At 35.4% G+C, this 19,835-nt stretch overlaps 1 protein-coding gene across 1 annotated transcript; it reads left to right on the top strand.

Annotated features, from left to right (window-relative positions):
• The first annotated feature begins 14,198 nt into the window (after positions 1 to 14,198).
• On the top strand, positions 14,199 to 19,299 carry LOC142234797 (uncharacterized). Its single transcript, XM_075305988.1, has 5 exons — positions 14,199 to 14,204; positions 14,327 to 18,108; positions 18,215 to 18,285; positions 18,360 to 18,985; positions 19,252 to 19,299. The coding sequence occupies exons 1-5, from the start codon at positions 14,199 to 14,201 to the stop codon at positions 19,297 to 19,299; spliced, it is 4,533 nt and encodes a 1,510-aa protein (XP_075162103.1).
• The last annotated feature ends 536 nt before the right edge of the window (positions 19,300 to 19,835 follow it).

Below are 19,835 nucleotides of genomic sequence, written 5' to 3' on the forward strand. Positions count from 1 at the left end.
TAAACTATGCGTCCTAGAGCCAAAAGGAGGTTAATTCGTGACCACCCCCAAAAAATCAAAAATTCCATCGAAATCTTAAAAAAAATCAAATTTTTATATGAAAAACTTCTTTTGCTCATATCTCCTAAACTAAGCGTCCTAGAGCCAAAAGGAGGTTAATTCGTGACCACCCACAAAAAAACAAAAATTCCATCGAAATCTTAAAAAAAATCAAATTTTTATATGAAAAACTTCTTTTGCTCATATCTCCTAAACTAAGCGTCCTAGAGCCAAAAGGAGGTTAATTCGTGACCACCCACAAAAAAACAAAAATTCCATCGAAATCTTAAAAAAAATCGAATTTTGATATGAAAAACTTCTTTTGCTCATATCTCCTAAACTAAGCGTCCTAGAGCCAAAAGGAAGTTAATTCGTGACCACCCCAAAAAAATCAAAAATTCCATCGAAATCTTAAAAAAAATCAAATTTTTATATGAAAAACTTCTTTTGCTCATATCTCCTAAACTAAGCGTCCTAGAGCCAAAAGGAGGTTAATTCGTGACCACCCCCAAAAAATCAAAAATTCAATCGAAATCTTAAAAAAATTCAAATTTGTATATGAAAAACTTCTTTTGCTCATATCTCCTAAACTATGCGTCCTAGAGCCAAAAGGAGGTTAATTCGTGACCACCCCCAAAAAATCAAAAATTCCATCGAAATCTTAAAAAAAATCAAATTTTTATATGAAAAACTTCTTTTGCTCATATCTCCTAAACTAAGCGTCCTAGAGCCAAAAGGAGGTTAATTCGAGACCACCCCCAAAAAATCAAAAATTCAATCGAAATCTTAAAAAAATTCAAATTTGTATATGAAAAATTTCTTTTGCTCATATCTCCTAAACTATGCGTCCTAGAGCCAAAAGGAGGTTAATTCGTGACCACCCCCAAAAAATCAAAAATTCCATCGAAATCTTAAAAAAATTCAAATTTTTATATGAAAAACTTCTTTTGCTCATATCTCCTAAACTATGCGTCCTAGAGCCAAAAGGAGGTTAATTCGTGACCACCCCCAAAAAATCAAATATTCCATCGAAATCTTAAAAAAATTCAAATTTTTATATGAAAAACTTCTTTTGCTCATATCTCCTAAACTAAGCGTCCTAGAGCCAAAAGGAGGTTAATTCGTGACCACCCCCAAAAAATCAAAAATTCCATCGAAATCTTAAAAAAAATCAAATTTTTATATGAAAAACTTCTTTTGCTCATATCTCCTAAACTAAGCGTCCTAGAGCCAAAAGGAGGTTAATTCGTGACCACCCCCAAAAAATCAAAAATTCCATCGAAATCTTAAAAAAATTCAAATTTTTATATGAAAAACTTCTTTTGCTCATATCTCCTAAACTATGCGTCCTAGAGCCAAAAGGAGGTTAATTCGTGACCACCCCCAAAAAATCAAAAATTCCATCGAAATCTTAAAAAAAATCAAATTTTTATATGAAAAACTTCTTTTGCTCATATCTCCTAAACTATGCGTCCTAGAGCCAAAAGGAGGTTAATTCGTGACCACCCACAAAAAAACAAAAATTCCATCGAAATCTTAAAAAAAATCAAATTTTTATATGAAAAACTTCTTTTGCTCATATCTCCTAAACTAAGCGTCCTAGAGCCAAAAGGAGGTTAATTCGTGACCACCCCCAAAAAATCAAAAATTCCATCGAAATCTTAAAAAAAATCGAATATTGATATGAAAAACTTCTTTTGCTCATATCTCCTAAACTAAGCGTCCTAGAGCCAAAAGGAGGTTAATTCGTGACCACCCCAAAAAAATCAAAAATTCCATCGAAATCTTAAAAAAATTCAAATTTGTATATGAAAAACTTCTTTTGCTCATATCTCCTAAACTATGCGTCCTAGAGCCAAAAGGAGGTTAATTCGTGACCACCCCCAAAAAATCAAAAATTCCATCGAAATCTTAAAAAAAATCAAATTTTTATATGAAAAACTTCTTTTGCTCATATCTCCTAAACTAAGCGTCCTAGAGCCAAAAGGAGGTTAATTCGTGACCACCCCCAAAAAATCAAAAATTCCATCGAAATCTTAAAAAAATTCAAATTTTTATATGAAAAACTTCTTTTGCTCATATCTCCCAAACTATGCGTCCTAGAGCCAAAAGGAGGTTAATTCGTGACCACCCCCAAAAAATCAAAAATTCCATCGAAATCTTAAAAAAAATCAAATTTTTATATGAAAAACTTCTTTTGCTCATATCTCCTAAACTAAGCGTCCTAGAGCCAAAAGGAGGTTAATTCGTGACCACCCCCAAAAAATCAAAAATTCCATCGAAATCTTAAAAAAATTCAAATTTTTATATGAAAAACTTCTTTTGCTCATATCTCCTAAACTATGCGTCCTAGAGCCAAAAGAAGGTTAATTCGTGACCACCCCCAAAAAATCAAAAATTCCATCGAAATCTTAAAAAAAATCAAATTTTTATATGAAAAACTTCTTTTGCTCATATCTCCTAAACTAAGCGTCCTAGAGCCAAAAGGAGGTTAATTCGTGACAACCCCCAAAAAATCAAAAATTCCATCGAAATCTTAAAAAAAAATCAAATTTTTATATGAAAAACTTCTTTTGCTCATATCTCCTAAACTAAGCGTCCTAGAGCCAAAAGGAGGTTAATTCGTGACCACCCACAAAAAAACAAAAATTCCATCGAAATCTTAAAAAAAATCAAATTTTTATATGAAAAACTTCTTTTGCTCATATCTCCTAAACTAAGCGTCCTAGAGCCAAAAGGAGGTTAATTCGTGACCACCCCAAAAAAATCAAAAATTCCATCGAAATCTTAAAAAAATTCAAATTTTTATATGAAAAACTTCTTTTGCTCATATCTCCTAAACTATGCGTCCTAGAGCCAAAAGGAGGTTAATTCGTGACCACCCCCAAAAAATCAAAAATTCCATCGAAATCTTAAAAAAAATCAAATTTTTATATGAAAAACTTCTTTTGCTCATATCTCCTAAACTAAGCGTCCTAGAGCCAAAAGGAGGTTAATTCGTGACCACCCCCAAAAAATCAAAAATTCCATCGAAATCTTAAAAAAATTAAAATTTTTATATGACAAACTTCTTTTGCTCATATCTCCCAAACTATGCGTCCTAGAGCCAAAAGGAGGTTAATTCGTGACCAAAAAATCAAAAATTCCATCGAAATCTTAAAAAAAATCAAATTTTTATATGAAAAACTTCTTTTGCTCATATCTCCTAAACTAAGCGTCCTAGAGCCAAAAGGAGGTTAATTCGTGACCACCCACAAAAAAACAAAAATTCCATCGAAATCTTAAAAAAAATCAAATTTTTATATGAAAAACTTCTTTTGCTCATATCTCCTAAACTAAGCGTCCTAGAGCCAAAAGGAGGTTAATTCGTGACCACCCACAAAAAAACAAAAATTCCATCGAAATCTTAAAAAAAATCAAATTTTTATATGAAAAACTTCTTTTGCTCATATCTCCTAAACTAAGCGTCCTAGAGCCAAAAGGAGGTTAATTCGTGACAACCCCCAAAAAATCAAAAATTCCATCGAAATCTTAAAAAAAATCAAATTTTTATATGAAAAACTTCTTTTGCTCATATCTCCTAAACTAAGCGTCCTAGAGCCAAAAGGAGGTTAATTCGTGACCACCCACAAAAAAACAAAAATTCCATCGAAATCTTAAAAAAAATCAAATTTTTATATGAAAAACTTCTTTTGCTCATATCTCCTAAACTAAGCGTCCTAGAGCCAAAAGGAGGTTAATTCGTGACCACCCCCAAAAAATCAAAAATTCCATCGAAATCTTAAAAAAATTCAAATTTTTATATGAAAAACTTCTTTTGCTCATATCTCCTAAACTATGCGTCCTAGAGCCAAAAGGAGGTTAATTCGTGACCACCCCCAAAAAATCAAAAATTCCATCGAAATCTTAAAAAAAATCAAATTTTTATATGAAAAACTTCTTTTGCTCATATCTCCTAAACTAAGCGTCCTAGAGCCAAAAGGAGGTTAATTCGTGACCACCCACAAAAAAACAAAAATTCCATCGAAATCTTAAAAAAAATCAAATTTTTATATGAAAAACTTCTTTTGCTCATATCTCCTAAACTAAGCGTCCTAGAGCCAAAAGGAGGTTAATTCGTGACCACCCACAAAAAAACAAAAATTCCATCGAAATCTTAAAAAAAATCAAATTTTTATATGAAAAACTTCTTTTGCTCATATCTCCTAAACTAAGCGTCCTAGAGCCAAAAGGAGGTTAATTCGTGACCACCCCAAAAAAATCAAAAATTCCATCGAAATCTTAAAAAAATTCAAATTTTTATATGAAAAACTTCTTTTGCTCATATCTCCTAAACTATGCGTCCTAGAGCCAAAAGGAGGTTAATTCGTGACCACACCCAAAAAATCAAAAATTCCATCGAAATCTTAAAAAAATTCAAATTTTTATATGAAAAACTTCTTTTGCTCATATCTCCTAAACTATGCGTCCTAGAGCCAAAAGGAGGTTAATTCGTGACCACCCCCAAAAAATCAAAAATTCCATCGAAATCTTAAAAAAATTCAAATTTTTATATGAAAAACTTCTTTTGCTCATATCTCCTAAACTATGCGTCCTAGAGCCAAAAGGAGGTTAATTCGTGACCACCCCCAAAAAATCAAAAATTCCATCGAAATCTTAAAAAAAATCAAATTTTTATATGAAAAACTTCTTTTGCTCATATCTCCTAAACTAAGCGTCCTAGAGCCAAAAGGAGGTTAATTCGTGACCACCCCCAAAAAATCAAAAATTCCATCGAAATCTTAAAAAAAATCGAATATTGATATGAAAAACTTCTTTTGCTCATATCTCCTAAACTATGCGTCCTAGAGCCAAAAGGAGGTTAATTCGTGACCACCCTCAAAAAATCAAAAATTCCATCGAAATCTTAAAAAAATTCAAATTTGTATATGAAAAACTTCTTTTGCTCATATCTCCTAAACTATGCGTCCTAGAGCCAAAAGGAGGTTAATTCGTGACCACCCTCAAAAAATCAAAAATTCCATCGAAATCTAAAAAAAAATCAAATTTTTATATGAAAAACTTCTTTTGCTCATATCTCCTAAACTATGCGTCCTAGAGCCAAAAGGAGTTAATTCGTGACCACACCCAAAAAATCAAAAATTCCATCGAAATCTTAAAAAAATTCAAATTTTGATATGAAAAACTTCTTTTGCTCATATCTCCTAAACTAAGCGTCCTAGAGCCAAAAGGAGGTTAATTCGTGACCACCCCAAAAAAATCAAAAATTCCATCGAAATCTTAAAAAAATTCAAATTTGTATATGAAAAACTGCCAAAAGGAGGTTAATTCGTGACCACCCCCAAAAAATCAAAAATTCCATCGAAATCTTAAAAAAATTCAAATTTTTATATGAAAAACTTCTTTTGCTCATATCTCCTAAACTAAGCGTCCTAGAGCCAAAATGAGGTTAATTCCTGACCACCCTCAAAAAATCAAAAATTCCATCGAAATCTTAAAAAAAATCAAATTTTTATATGAAAAACTTCTTTTGATCATATCTCCTAAACTAAGCATCCTAGAGCCAAAAGGAGGTTAATTCCTGACCACCCTCAAAAAATCAAAAATTCCATCGAAATCTAAAAAAAAATCAATTTTTTATATGAAAAACTTCTTTTGCTCATATCTCCTAAACTATGCGTCCTAGAGCCAAAAGGAGGTTAATTCGTGACCACCCCCAAAAAATCAAAAATTCCATCGAAATCTTAAAAAAAATCAAATTTTTATATGAAAAACTTCTTTTGCTCATATCTCCTAAACTAAGCGTCCTAGAGCTAAAAGGAGGTTAATTCGTGACCACCCCCAAAAAATCAAAAATTCCATCGAAATCTTAAAAAAAATCAAATTTTTATATGAAAAACTTCTTTTGCTCATATCTCCTAAACTAAGCGTCCTAGAGCCAAAAGGAGGTTAATTCGTGACCACCCCCAAAAAATCAAAAATTACATCGAAATCTTAAAAAAATTCAAATTTTTATATGAAAAACTTCTTTTGCTCATATCTCCTAAACTATGCGTCCTAGAGCCAAAAGGAGGTTAATTCGTGACCACCCCTAAAAAATCAAAAATTCCATCGAAATCTTAAAAAAAATCAAATTTTTATATGAAAAACTTCTTTTGCTCATATCTCCTAAACTAAGCGTCCTAGAGCCAAAAGGAGGTTAATTCGTGACCACCCCCAAAAAATCAAAAATTCAATCGAAATCTTAAAAAAATTCAAATTTGTATATGAAAAACTTCTTTTGCTCATATCTCCTAAACTAAGCGTCCTAGAGCCAAAAGGAGGTTAATTCGTGACCACCCTCAAAAAATCAAAAATTCCATCGAAATCTTAAAAAAAATCAAATTTTTATATGAAAAACTTCTTTTGCTCATATCTCCTAAACTAAGCGTCCTAGAGCCAAAAGGAGGTTAATTCGTGACCACCCTCAAAAAATCAAAAATTCCATCGAAATCTTAAAAAAATTCAAATTTTTATATGAAAAACTTATTTTGCTCATATCTCCTAAACTAAGCGTCCTAGAGCCAAAAGGAGGTTAATTCGTGACCACCCACAAAAAAACAAAAATTCCATCGAAATCTTAAAAAAATTCAAATTTTTATATGAAAAACTTCTTTTGCTCATATCTCCTAAACTAAGCGTCCTAGAGCCAAAAGGAGGTTAATTCGTGACCACCCCCAAAAAATCAAAAATTCCATCGAAATCTTAAAAAAAAATCGAATTTTGATATGAAAAACTTCTTTTGCTCATATCTCCTAAACTAAGCGTCCTAGAGCCAAAAAAATTCAAATTTTTATATGAAAAACTTCTTTTGCTCATATCTCCTAAACTAAGCGTCCTAGAGCCAAAAGGAGGTTAATTCGTGACCACCCTCAAAAAATCAAAAATTCCATCGAAATCTTAAAAAAAATCAAATTTTTATATGAAAAACTTCTTTTGCTCATATCTCCTAAACTAAGCGTCCTAGGGCCAAAAGGAGGTTAATTCGTGACCACCCTCAAAAAATCAAAAATTCCATCGAAATCTTAAAAAAATTCAAATTTTTATATGAAAAACTTATTTTGCTCATATCTCCTAAACTAAGCGTCCTAGAGCCAAAAGGAGGTTAATTCGTGACCACCCACAAAAAAACAAAAATTCCATCGAAATCTTAAAAAAAATCAAATTTTTATATGAAAAACTTCTTTTGCTCATATCTCCTAAACTAAGCGTCCTAGAGCCAAAAGGAGGTTAATTCGTGACCACCCCCAAAAAATCAAAAATTCCATCGAAATCTTAAAAAAAATCGAATTTTGATATGAAAAACTTCTTTTGCTCATATCTCCTAAACTAAGCGTCCTAGAGCCAAAAGGAGGTTAATTCGTGACCACCCCAAAAAAATCAAAAATTCCATCGAAATCTAAAAAAAAATCAAATTTTTATATGAAAAACTTCTTTTGCTCATATCTCCTAAACTAAGCGTCCTAGAGCCAAAAGGAGGTTAATTCGTGACCACCCCAAAAAAATCAAAAATTCCATCGAAATCTTAAAAAAATTCAAATTTGTATATGAAAAACTTCTTTTGCTCATATCTCCTAAACTATGCGTTCTAGAGCCAAAAGGAGGTTAATTCGTGACCACCCCCAAAAAATCAAAAATTCCATCGAAATCTTAAAAAAATTCAAATTTTTATATGAAAAACTTCTTTTGCTCATATCTCCTAAACTATGCGTCCTAGAGCCAAAACGAGGTTAATTCGTGACCACCCCCAAAAAATCAAAAATTCCATCGAAATCTTAAAAAAATTCAAATTTTTGTATGAAAAACTTCTTTTGCTCCTAAACTAAGCGTCCTAGAGCCAAAGGAGGTTAATTCGTGACCACCCCCAAAAAATCAAAAATTCCATCGAAATCTTAAAAAAAATCAAATTTTTATATGAAAAACTTCTTTTGCTCATATCTCCTAAACTAAGCGTCCTAGAGCCAAAAGGAGGTTAATTCGTGACCACCCCCAAAAAATCAAAAATTCCATCGAAATCTTAAAAAAATTCAAATTTTTATATGAAAAACTTCTTTTGCTCATATCTCCTAAACTATGCGTCCTAGAGCCAAAAGGAGGTTAATTCGTGACCACCCCCAAAAAATCAAAAATTCCATCGAAATCTTAAAAAAAATCAAATTTTTATATGAAAAACTTCTTTTGCTCATATCTCCTAAACTAAGCGTCCTAGAGCCAAAATGAGGTTAATTCCTGACCACCCTCAAAAAATCAAAAATTCCATCGAAATCTTAAAAAAAATCAAATTTTTATATGAAAAACTTCTTTTGCTCATGTCTCCTAAACTAAGCGTCCTAGAGCCAAAAGGAGGTTAATTCGTGACCACCCTCAAAAAATCAAAAATTCCATCGAAATCTTAAAAAAATTCAAATTTTTATATGAAAAACTTCTTTTGCTCATATCTCCTAAACTAAGCGTCCTAGAGCCAAAAGGAGGTTAATTCGTGACCACCCACAAAAAAACAAAAATTCCATCGAAATCTTAAAAAAAAATCAAATTTTGACATGAAAAACTTCTTTTGCTCATATCTTCTAAACTAAGCGTCCTAGAGCCAAAAGGAGGTTAATTCGTGACCACCCCAAAAAAATCAAAAATTCCATCGAAATCTTAAAAAAATTCAAATTTTTATATGAAAAACTTCTTTTGCTCATATCTCCTAAACTATGCGTCCTAGAGCCAAAAGGAGGTTAATTCGTGACCACCCTCAAAAAATCAAAAATTCCATCGAAATCTTAAAAAAAATCGAATTTTGATATGAAAAACTTCTTTTGCTCATATCTCCTAAACTAAGCGTCCTAGAGCCAAAAGGAGGTTAATTCGTGACCACCCCAAAAAAATCAAAAATTCCATCGAAATCTTAAAAAAATTCAAATTTGTATATGAAAAACTTCTTTTGCTCATATCTCCTAAACTATGCGTCCTAGAGCCAAAAGGAGGTTAATTCGTGACCACCCTCAAAAAATCAAAAATTCCATCGAAATCTAAAAAAAAATCAAATTTTGCGTCCTAGAGCCAAAAGGAGGTTAATTCGTGACCACCCTCAAAAAATCAAAAATTCCATCGAAATCTAAAAAAAAATCGAATTTTTATATGAAAAACTTCTTTTGCTCATATCTCCTAAACTATGCGTCCTAGAGCCAAAAGGAGGTTAATTCGTGACCACCCCCATCAAAAATTCCATCGAAATCTTAAAAAAATTCAAATTTTTATATGAAAAACTTCTTTTGCTCATATCTCCTAAACTATGCGTCCTAGAGCCAAAAGGAGGTTAATTCGTGACCACCCCTAAAAAATCAAAAATTCCATCGAAATCTTAAAAAAATTCAAATTTTTATATGAAAAACTTCTTTTGCTCATATCTCCTAAACTATGCGTCCTAGAGCCAAAAGGAGGTTAATTCGTGACCACCACTAAAAAATCAAAAATTCCATCGAAATCTTAAAAAAAATCAAATTTTTATATGAAAAACTTCTTTTGCTCATATCTCCTAAACTAAGCGTCCTAGAGCCAAAAGGAGGTTAATTCGTGACCACCCCCAAAAAATTAAAAATTCAATCGAAATCTTAAAAAAATTCAAATTTGTATATGAAAAACTTCTTTTGCTCATATCTCCTAAACTAAGCGTCCTAGAGCCAAAATGAGGTTAATTCCTGACCACCCTCAAAAAATCAAAAATTCCATCGAAATCTTAAAAAAAATCAAATTTTTATATGAAAAACTTCTTTTGCTCATATCTCCTAAACTAAGCGTCCTAGAGCCAAAAGGAGGTTAATTCGTGACCACCCTCAAAAAATCAAAAATTCCATCGAAATCTTAAAAAAATTCAAATTTTTATATGAAAAACTTCTTTTGCTCATATCTCCTAAACTATGCGTCCTAGAGCCAAAAGGAGGTTAATTCGTGACCACCCCCAAAAAATCAAAAATTCCATCGAAATCTTAAAAAAATTCAAATTTTTATATGAAAAACTTCTTTTGCTCATATCTCCTAAACTAAGCGTCCTAGAGCCAAAAGGAGGTTAATTCGTGACCACCCCCAAAAAATCAAAAATTCCATCGAAATCTTAAAAAAAATCGAATTTTGATATGAAAAACTTCTTTTGCTCATATCTCCTAAACTAAGCGTCCTAGGGCCAAAAGGAGGTTAATTCGTGACCACCCCAAAAAAATCAAAAATTCCATCGAAATCTTAAAAAAATTCAAATTTTTATATGAAAAACTTCTTTTGCTCATATCTCCTAAACTAAGCGTCCTAGAGCCAAAAGGAGGTTAATTCGTGACCACCCCCAAAAAATCAAAAATTCCATCGAAATCTTAAAAAAATTCAAATTTTTATATGAAAAACTTCTTTTGCTCATATCTCCTAAACTATGCGTCCTAGAGCCAAAAGGAGGTTAATTCGTGACCACCCCCAAAAAATCAAAAATTCCATCGAAATCTTAAAAAAAATTCAAATTTTTATATGAAAAACTTCTTTTGCTCATATCTCCTAAACTAAGCGTCCTAGAGCCAAAAGGAGGTTAATTCGTGACCACCCCCAAAAAATCAAAAATTCCATCGAAATCTTAAAAAAAATCAAATTTTTATATGAAAAACTTCTTTTGCTCATATCTCCTAAACTAAGCGTCCTAGAGCCAAAAGGAGGTTAATTCGTGACCACCCCCAAAAAATCAAAAATTCCATCGAAATCTTAAAAAAATTCAAATTTTTATATGAAAAACTTCTTTTGCTCATATCTCCTAAACTATGCGTCCTAGAGCCAAAAGGAGGTTAATTCGTGACCACCCTCAAAAAATCAAAAATTCCATCGAAATCTTAAAAAAATTCAAATTTTTATATGAAAAACTTTTTTTGCTCATATCTCCTAAACTATGCGTCCTAGAGCCATAAGGAGGTTAATTCGTGACCACCCCCAAAAAATCAAAAATTCCATCAAAATCTTAAAAAAAATCAAATTTTTATATGAAAAACTTCTTTTGCTCATATCTCCTAAACTAAGCGCCCTAGAGCCAAAAGGAGGTTAATTCGTGACCACCCCCAAAAAATCAAAAATTCAATCAAAATCTTAAAAAAATTCAAATTTGTATATGAAAAACTTCTTTTGCTCATATCTCCTAAACTATGCGTCCTAGAGCCAAAAGGAGGTTAATTCGTGACCACCCCCAGAAAATCAAAAATTCCATCGAAATCTTAAAAAAATTCAAATTTTTATATGAAAAACTTCTTTTGCTCATATCTCCTAAACTATGCGTCCTAGAGCCAAAAGGAGGTTAATTCGTGACCACCCCCAAAAAATCAAAAATTCCATCGAAATCTTAAAAAAATTCAAATTTTTATATGAAAAACTTCTTTTGCTCATATCTCCTAAACTATGCGTCCTAGAGCCAAAAGGAGGTTAATTCGTGACCACCCCCAAAAAATCAAAAATTCCATCGAAATCTTAAAAAAAATCAAATTTTTATATGAAAAACTTCTTTTGCTCTTATCTCCTAAACTAAGCGTCCTAGAGCCAAAAGGAGGTTAATTCGTGACCACCCCCAAAAAATCAAAAATTCCATCGAAATCTTAAAAAAAATCAAATTTTTATATGAAAAACTTCTTTTGCTCATATCTCCTAAACTAAGCGTCCTAGAGCCAAAAGGAGGTTAATTCGTGACCACCCCCAGAAAATCAAAAATTCCATCGAAATCTTAAAAAAATTCAAATTTTTATATGAAAAACTTCTTTTGCTCATATCTCCTAAACTATGCGTCCTAGAGCCAAAAGGAGGTTAATTCGTGACCACCCCCAAAAAATCAAAAATTCCATCGAAATCTTAAAAAATTCAAATTTTTATATGAAAAACTTCTTTTGCTCATATCTCCTAAACTATGCGTCCTAGAGCCAAAAGGAGGTTAATTCGTGACCACCCCCAAAAAATCAAAAATTCCATCGAAATCTTAAAAAAATCAAATTTTTATATGAAAAACTTCTTTTGCTCATATCTCCTAAACTAAGCGTCCTAGAGCCAAAAGGAGGTTAATTCGTGACCACCCCCAAAAAATCAAAAATTCAATCGAAATCTTAAAAAAATTCAAATTTGTATATGAAAAACTTCTTTTGCTCATATCTCCTAAACTATGCGTCCTAGAGCCAAAAGGAGGTTAATTCGTGACCACCCCCAAAAAATCAAAAATTCCATCGAAATCTTAAAAAAATTCAAATTTTTATATGAAAAACTTCTTTTGCTCATATCTCCTAAACTAAGCGTCCTAGAGCCAAAAGGAGGTTAATTCGTGACCACCCCCAAAAAATCAAAAATTCCATCGAAATCTTAAAAAAAATCAAATTTTTATATGAAAAACTTCTTTTGCTCATATCTCCTAAACTAAGCGTCCTAGAGCCAAAAGGAGGTTAATTCGTGACCACCCCCAAAAAACAAAAATTCCATCGAAATCTTAAAAAAAATCAAATTTTTATATGAAAAACTTCTTTTGCTCATATCTCCTAAACTAAGCGTCCTAGAGCCAAAAGGAGGTTAATTCGTGACCTCCCCCAAAAAATCAAAAATTCCATCGAAATCTTAAAAAAATTCAAATTTTTATATGAAAAACTTCTTTTGCTCATATCTCCTAAACTAAGCGTCCTAGAGCCAAAAGGAGGTTAATTCGTGACCACCCTCAAAAAATCAAAAATTCCATCGAAATCTTAAAAAAAATCAAATTTTTATATGAAAAACTTATTTTGCTAATATCTCCTAAACTAAGCGTCCTAGAGCCAAAAGGAGGTTTATTCCTGACCACCCTCAAAAAATCAAAAATTCCATCGAAATCTAAAAAAAAATCAAATTTTTATATGAAAAACTTCTTTTGCTTATATCTCCTAAACTTTGCGTCCTAGAGCCAAAAAGAGGTTAATTCGTGACCACCCCCAAAAAATCAAAAATTCCATCGAAATCTTAAAAAAAATCAAATTTTTATATGAAAAACTTCTTTTGCTCATATCTCCTAAACTAAGCGTCCTAGAGCCAAAAGGAGGTTAATTCGTGACCACCCCCAAAAAATCAAAAATTCCATCGAAATCTTAAAAAAAATCAAATTTTTATATGAAAAACTTCTTTTGCTCATATCTCCTAAACTAAGCGTCCTAGAGCCAAAAGGAGGTTAATTCGTGACCACCCCCAAAAAATCAAAAATTCCATCGAAATCTTAAAAAAATTCAAATTTTTATATGAAAAACTTCTTTTGCTCATATCTCCTAAACTATGCGTCCTAGAGCCAAAAGGAGGTTAATTCGTGACCACCCCCAAAAAATCAAAAATTCCATCGAAATCTTAAAAAAAATCAAATTTTTATATGAAAAACTTCTTTTGCTCATATCTCCTAGACTAAGCATCCTAGAGCCAAAAGGAAGTTAATTCGTGACCACCCCCAAAAAATCAAAAATTCCATCGAAATCTTAAAAAAATTCAAATTTTTATATGAAAAACTTCTTTTGCTCATTGTTGAAGTCAGTTCAACAATTACTACAACAAGACCGAGTGATCTGAACTCGCTCCAAACAAAACTTATTTTCATTAGTTACATATCTCTCAATTTCTCTTAATTCTAGAAAATGAAATGTTCTCTTTAGTTTGATTTATTCACTTCCTTTTTTTCTATTATCATTTTGTTTCTTTTTGTGCCTTATTCTTCGTTAAAGTTGAATTTACTGTTTGTTCTAACGGCCCAGGTGGCATACATATTTTAGATTTAAATTTAGTATCGTTTTGAAACTCATCAGAAAGGTCACGGAGACCAAATAAATGAATTATTAAAAACTGAACTCTAACTCTTTAATTACGAAAGGGGTGAGGCCGCGCGCACAAAAAACGACGCACGCGAGAATAGAATCAAATCGACTTCTGGTTCTTCCACGAGTGGACAGAAGTGTTTGAAATACGATTAAAGGAAAACAAGCCCTTTCAATTCATAGCCCTTGGATTGAGAGGCAATTATACATGGTCCTTCGAGCCGGATGGGCCGTCAACTTCAAGCGGAAGTCAAGAAAACACGTTCCTAAATACCACAGAAAGGGTCGAAGAAATTAACACACTTTTTTCGCAAAATGAGAGTACTACGATTTTACCCACAGCACGAATTTTTTTGGAACATTGCGGTGAGCTTTTCGCAATCAGGGCGCTTTTAGACGCAGGTTCAGAACGAAGTTTCGTGTCCAAACGCATTCAACAAAAGCTGTCCATCCCGATTGAAGCCCACAACGCTCAAATTTCGGGATTAGGGGGTACAGTCGTAAGCAGTTGCAAGGGGAAATGTGTCCTTACGTTAAAGGCCCCGAAATCCGATTTCACCATTGTAGTCAAGGCGTTGGTCGTATCAAGTTTAGCCCATTTCTTGCCTTCGCGGCCAATTAGGACGACACTTCTCAAGCAAGTGAAGAATTTGGACCTCGCGGACCCATTTTTCCATAAACCAGCTCCAATCGATATGATCATTGGTAGTGATTATCTTCCCTTTATCAATAGAACGGGAACAATACTTCAGATTGGTGGTGGTTTAGAGGCACGGGAGTCTCAGTTCGGTTGGTACCTGTCGGGTCCAGCAGATTCCGAAAATATCAACACATTTTCAACGATGGTGTCCGTATCCGACGCTTCAGCTCTACACGAGCAGCTAAAGAAATTCTGGGAGCTCGAGGAGGTAGAGAAACCTCCATCCAAATCCGATACTGACATATGGTGTGAGAATTTTTACAAATCAACGACTTATCGACAGACTGACGGTCGATATGTAGTCCGACTGCCATTCAAACCGGAATACCCAAACGACATATCCCTAGGGTCCTCGCGGCACATGGCGTTCGCTCAATACGTGCGAATGGAAAAGAATTTAAGCAAGACACCAGACCTAAAACAAGAATACGATAAAGTTCTCCGCGAATACGACGAGTTAGGCCACATGGAACTCGTCCAGTCGAATGAAGAAAACTGCGATCACGAACCAAACTATTTTCTTCCACATCACGCCGTCGTTCGCCCAGAGAGTAAGTCCACGAAAGTACGCGTAGTATTCAACGCGTCGAAAAAGACGACTAGTGGACACTCTTTAAACGACGTGCTCCACTCCGGACCGATTTTGCAGCAAGACCTGGTTAAGGTTCTACGAAACTGGCGGTATTATCAATTTGTGTTCAATGGGGACATCCAGAAGATGTACCGCCAGATATGGGTCCATGAAGGCGACCAGAAATTTCAGCAAATTTTATTTCGTCCCGCACCGAACAAGTCAGTACAAACTTTTCGATTAAAGACAGTAACCTTTGGCGTCAACGCCGCCCCATTCCTCGCGATTAGAACTTTGATGGAACTAAGTAAAGATTGTCAAACATTGTACCCTAAAGCTTCGTACATCTTACGACAGGAGGTGTATGTCGATGACGTCTTATCAGGCGCCCACTCTGTCGCGGAAGCACAAGACAAGCAGTACCAGCTTGTAAAAGCGCTTTCATCCGCAGGATTTCCCCTCAAAAAATTAACGTCCAATAGTACAACTCTCCTACAATGCTGGCCCCGGGAAGATCTTCTTGACGAAGAATATTTAAAAATCGAAGATCACAGCGCTATGAAAACACTCGGCATACGATGGAATGCCATGACAGATTCTTTTTATTATAACGTCGATTCCATAGAAGTTACGCCACAAACAACGAAAAGGAAAATACTGTCTGTCATTGCAAGGCTTTTCGATCCGCTCGGTTGGCTGGGGCCCACGATAGTAATCGCGAAGATTTTGATGCAAGACTTATGGAGTGAAAAGTTAGGGTGGGATGATGATGTGCCTCCACCGATTCTAAAAAGATGGTGTTCGTTTGCAGAAAATCTACAAAAGGTATCAGAGGTCAAAATTCAACGATGGATTCGATATTTGCCTCGCGCGTCTGTGCAAATTCATGGCTTCAGCGATGCCTCAGAGAGGGCTTACTGCGCTGCAGTGTACCTACGGGTTCTTGACAATGATGAAAAAACTCATGTCAATCTGCTTGTTGCGAAAACAAAGGTAGCCCCCTTAAAAAAGACTACGATTCCCAAATTAGAGCTGTGTGGCGCCGAATTGCTCGCACGGCTTATTCAGCAAGTTGTAAAAGATGTCGACTTCCAATACGAGCTATTCCTTTGGACGGATTCGTCGATTGTCCTCGGATGGCTACAAAAATCGCCTCAGACGCTCAAGACCTTTGTAGCCAATCGCGTCAGCGACATCCTCAATATTGTTAATGTAAGTCAGTGGAGCTATGTGAAGACAGACGAAAATCCAGCCGATCTTGGCTCACGAGGATGCGCTCCTCAAGAGTTATCTTCTAGTCAACTCTGGTGGCATGGGCCTTCATGGCTATCGCAACCACGCGTAAACTGGCCAAAACCACGCAATTTTGAGCCAACAGATTTGGAAGTAAAACGAGTGGCCACTTATCACATCACAATCGACGGGGAAGAAATAATTTCAAGATTTTCGTCGCTCAATCGCTGCCTACGAGTAATAAGCTACATATTTAGATTTTACAACGCCTGCAAAAGAAAACTAATCTGCGACAACACAGTTTTACGTCATGAGGAAATAGAATTCGCGAAGCATCGTGTCATACTCCTATCGCAACAAACTGCATTTCCAAAGGAAATGGAGAATCTACGAGATAAGCGACCAGTACATAAAAAAAGCAGACTTCTGACCGTTAATCCGTTCATCGACGACAAAGGCTTATTACGAGTGGGAGGCAGAATTACAAACTCCGGGTTACGATACGAAGAAATACACCCAATCATACTGTCAGAGAAATCAAAATTTGCGGACCTTCTCATCGATTTCACGCACCAAATTTTATTACATTCGGAGCATCATATCATGCTTCGCGCAATCCGACAAGGGTACTACATACCCCGCGTAAAGAACTTGATTCGAAAATGCATTCGAAATTGCAAATCGTGCACAATATTCAAGCACCAGTTCCAAAACCAACTGATGGCGTCTCTTCCAGCAGAGCGGGTCCAATTTTCCCTACCTTTCACTTACACAGGAGTGGACTTTGCTGGGCCATTCAATCTGCGGACCTCATCCATACGAAATTCGAAGACAATAAAAGGCTACGCCGCCGTCTTTGTATGCTTCTCCACGAAAGCCGTCCATTTGGAAGCTTGCTCGCAGCTGTCGACCGATTCATTTCTAGCAACATTTGCGCGATTTACCGGCAGGCGAGGTCTCCCGAAGACAATTTTTTCTGACAACGGTCGAAACTTTGTTGGCGCTAGTCATAAACTTCTGAAAGAACATCAAGATTTTATAAAAGCAGCTGGAAGGACTATCGTGGAGAAATACGCAGCTCATGGGTTCAACTGGTCGTTCATCCCACCTTATGCTCCCCACATGGGAGGATTGTGGGAAGCCGCGGTTAAATCTATGAAGACTATTCTTAAGAAAGTAGCGGCCAATCACAACTTCACCTTCGAGGAATTTGCCACAATACTAGTTAAGATTGAAGCAATATTAAACTCCAGGCCTCTCTCGCCCATCTCCGAAAATCCCAAAGAATTAAGTCCTCTAACTCCAGGCCACTTTCTACGCGGAGCCCCAATCATCGCCACACCTGAAACTGCTCACAACATTCCAGAAACCAGGATATCCCTGTTGAATCGCTGGGAACGAGTAAAGGCTCTCCACCGAATCTTCGCGCAACGATGGAAATCGGAATACATCACTGAGCTTCAGCGCAGAGCCAAATGGAAATCCAGTAAAAATAATGTACAACCGAACGATTTTGTCATCATCAAGGACGACTTGTTACCACCCACCGAATGGCGACTCGGCAGAGTTGTCAAAGTTCACTATGGCAACGACCAAAATGTTCGGGTTGCAGAAATTCTAACAAAATGCGGCACTATAACTCGACCAATCGTTAAATTGTGCATATTACCTTCGAAGTCCACGCAAAATACATACAGTCCACAAAACCTTACCGACACACAGTAATTGCCTCTACCTCGCGTTAGAATAGCCCCACCTTGTACTATGATCACTCACCATCTACCTCTTAATCATTTGTACGCTCTCCTTTCTATTTTTTACTTTCAGATCATCATGCCCAGATGTCACTTGTGTAACACCTCCCACCAGCTCAAATACTGCTCATTTTTTCTCTCACTGCACGTTGTACTACGCCATCGCACTCTGGTGAAAGCGAATATGTGCTTAAATTGCTTGGCACATACACACACAGTTGATGAGTGTGACAGCCCCATCCGGTGCCGTTATTGCGGCTCAAAACACCACTCTTTACTTCACGTCCACCCATCAGGCCAGGCAGAAGAACAGGCTCAAGCCCTTGAGGCCAAAAACGAACGATGCCCCAAAGCCAAGAACCAATATCGCTTGTTGACGCCACAACCAGCAATTAAGGTCACACCGCTCATCCGCACTGAAGTTACTTGGGGTGAATTCGAGGCAACTTTGACCATAATGATCAGACCGGAGTCTAAGCATTCAATGATGTTACGAAGTGCCACTTCAAAATTCCCAGGATTTACGCCAACATATAGACCAGATGGAACCCCTTATGGCCGGTTCACCGCTCAAAGCATGCGTTCCCCATTTGAAATGATTCTACCACTGGTAGAAACCCCAGACTTTGAGTTGCCAGAGCCCATTGGCGACACACGGCTTCGCGCCCACTTCAATTTTTTGGTACCCCTTGCCCATGATAATTTTCATGACGAAAGCGACATCCACATCATCATTGGAGGGAAATCATGGGAGCACATCAAGAAGACGGCCGTAATAAAGCAAGATATCTCTCTACCTGTCGCCCAAGCGACCGACTTCGGATGGGTGATACTAGGAACCTGGGTAGGCTGTGCTTGCTCCCGTCACGAAGGACAAAACCCCATTCCTCTCCCACGCTGAGGCGGGAGTATGTTGAAGTCAGTTCAACAATTACTACAACAAGACCGAGTGATCTGAACTCGCTCCAAACAAAACTTATTTTCATTAGTTACATATCTCTCAATTTCTCTTAATTCTAGAAAATGAAATGTTCTCTTTAGTTTGATTTATTCACTTCCTTTTTTTCTATTATCATTTTGTTTCTTTTTGTGCCTTATTCTTCGTTAAAGTTGAATTTACTGTTTGTTCTAACGGCCCAGGTGGCATACATATTTTAGATTTAAATTTAGTATCGTTTTGAAACTCATCAGAAAGGTCACGGAGACCAAATAAATGAATTATTAAAAACTGAACTCTAACTCTTTAATTACGAAAGGGGTGAGGCCGCGCGCACAAAAAACGACGCACGCGAGAATAGAATCAAATCGACTTCTGGTTCATCCACGAGTGGACAGAAGTATTTGAAATACGATTAAAGGAAAACAAGCCCTTTCAATTCATAGCCCTTGGATTGAGAGGCAATTATACACTCATATCTCCTAAACTATGCGTCCTAGAGCCAAAAGGAGGTTAATTCGTGACCACCCCTAAAAAATCAAAAATTCCATCGAAATCTTAAAAAAAATCAAATTTTTATATGAAAAACTTCTTTTGCTCATATCTCCTAAACTAAGCGTCCTAGAGCCAAAAGGAGGTTAATTCGTGACCACCCCCAAAAAATCAAAAATGCAATCGAAATCTTAAAAAAAATCGAATTTTGATATGAAAAACTTCTTTTGCTCATATCTCCTAAACTAAGCGTCCTAGAGCCAAA

The sequence above is a fragment of the Haematobia irritans genome, chromosome 1 (genome assembly GCF_050003625.1).
Source record: "Haematobia irritans isolate KBUSLIRL chromosome 1, ASM5000362v1, whole genome shotgun sequence".
Lineage (NCBI taxonomy): Eukaryota > Metazoa > Arthropoda > Insecta > Diptera > Muscidae > Haematobia > Haematobia irritans.

Coding starts and splice junctions, on each gene's coding strand:
- LOC142234797 (XM_075305988.1), top strand. Junction 18,286..18,359: donor TGCTCATTTTTTCTCTCACT/GCACGTTGTACT, acceptor ATACACACACAG/TTGATGAGTGTGACAGCCCC. Junction 18,986..19,251: donor GGGTGATACTAGGAACCTGG/GTAGGCTGTGCT, acceptor TCTTCGTTAAAG/TTGAATTTACTGTTTGTTCT.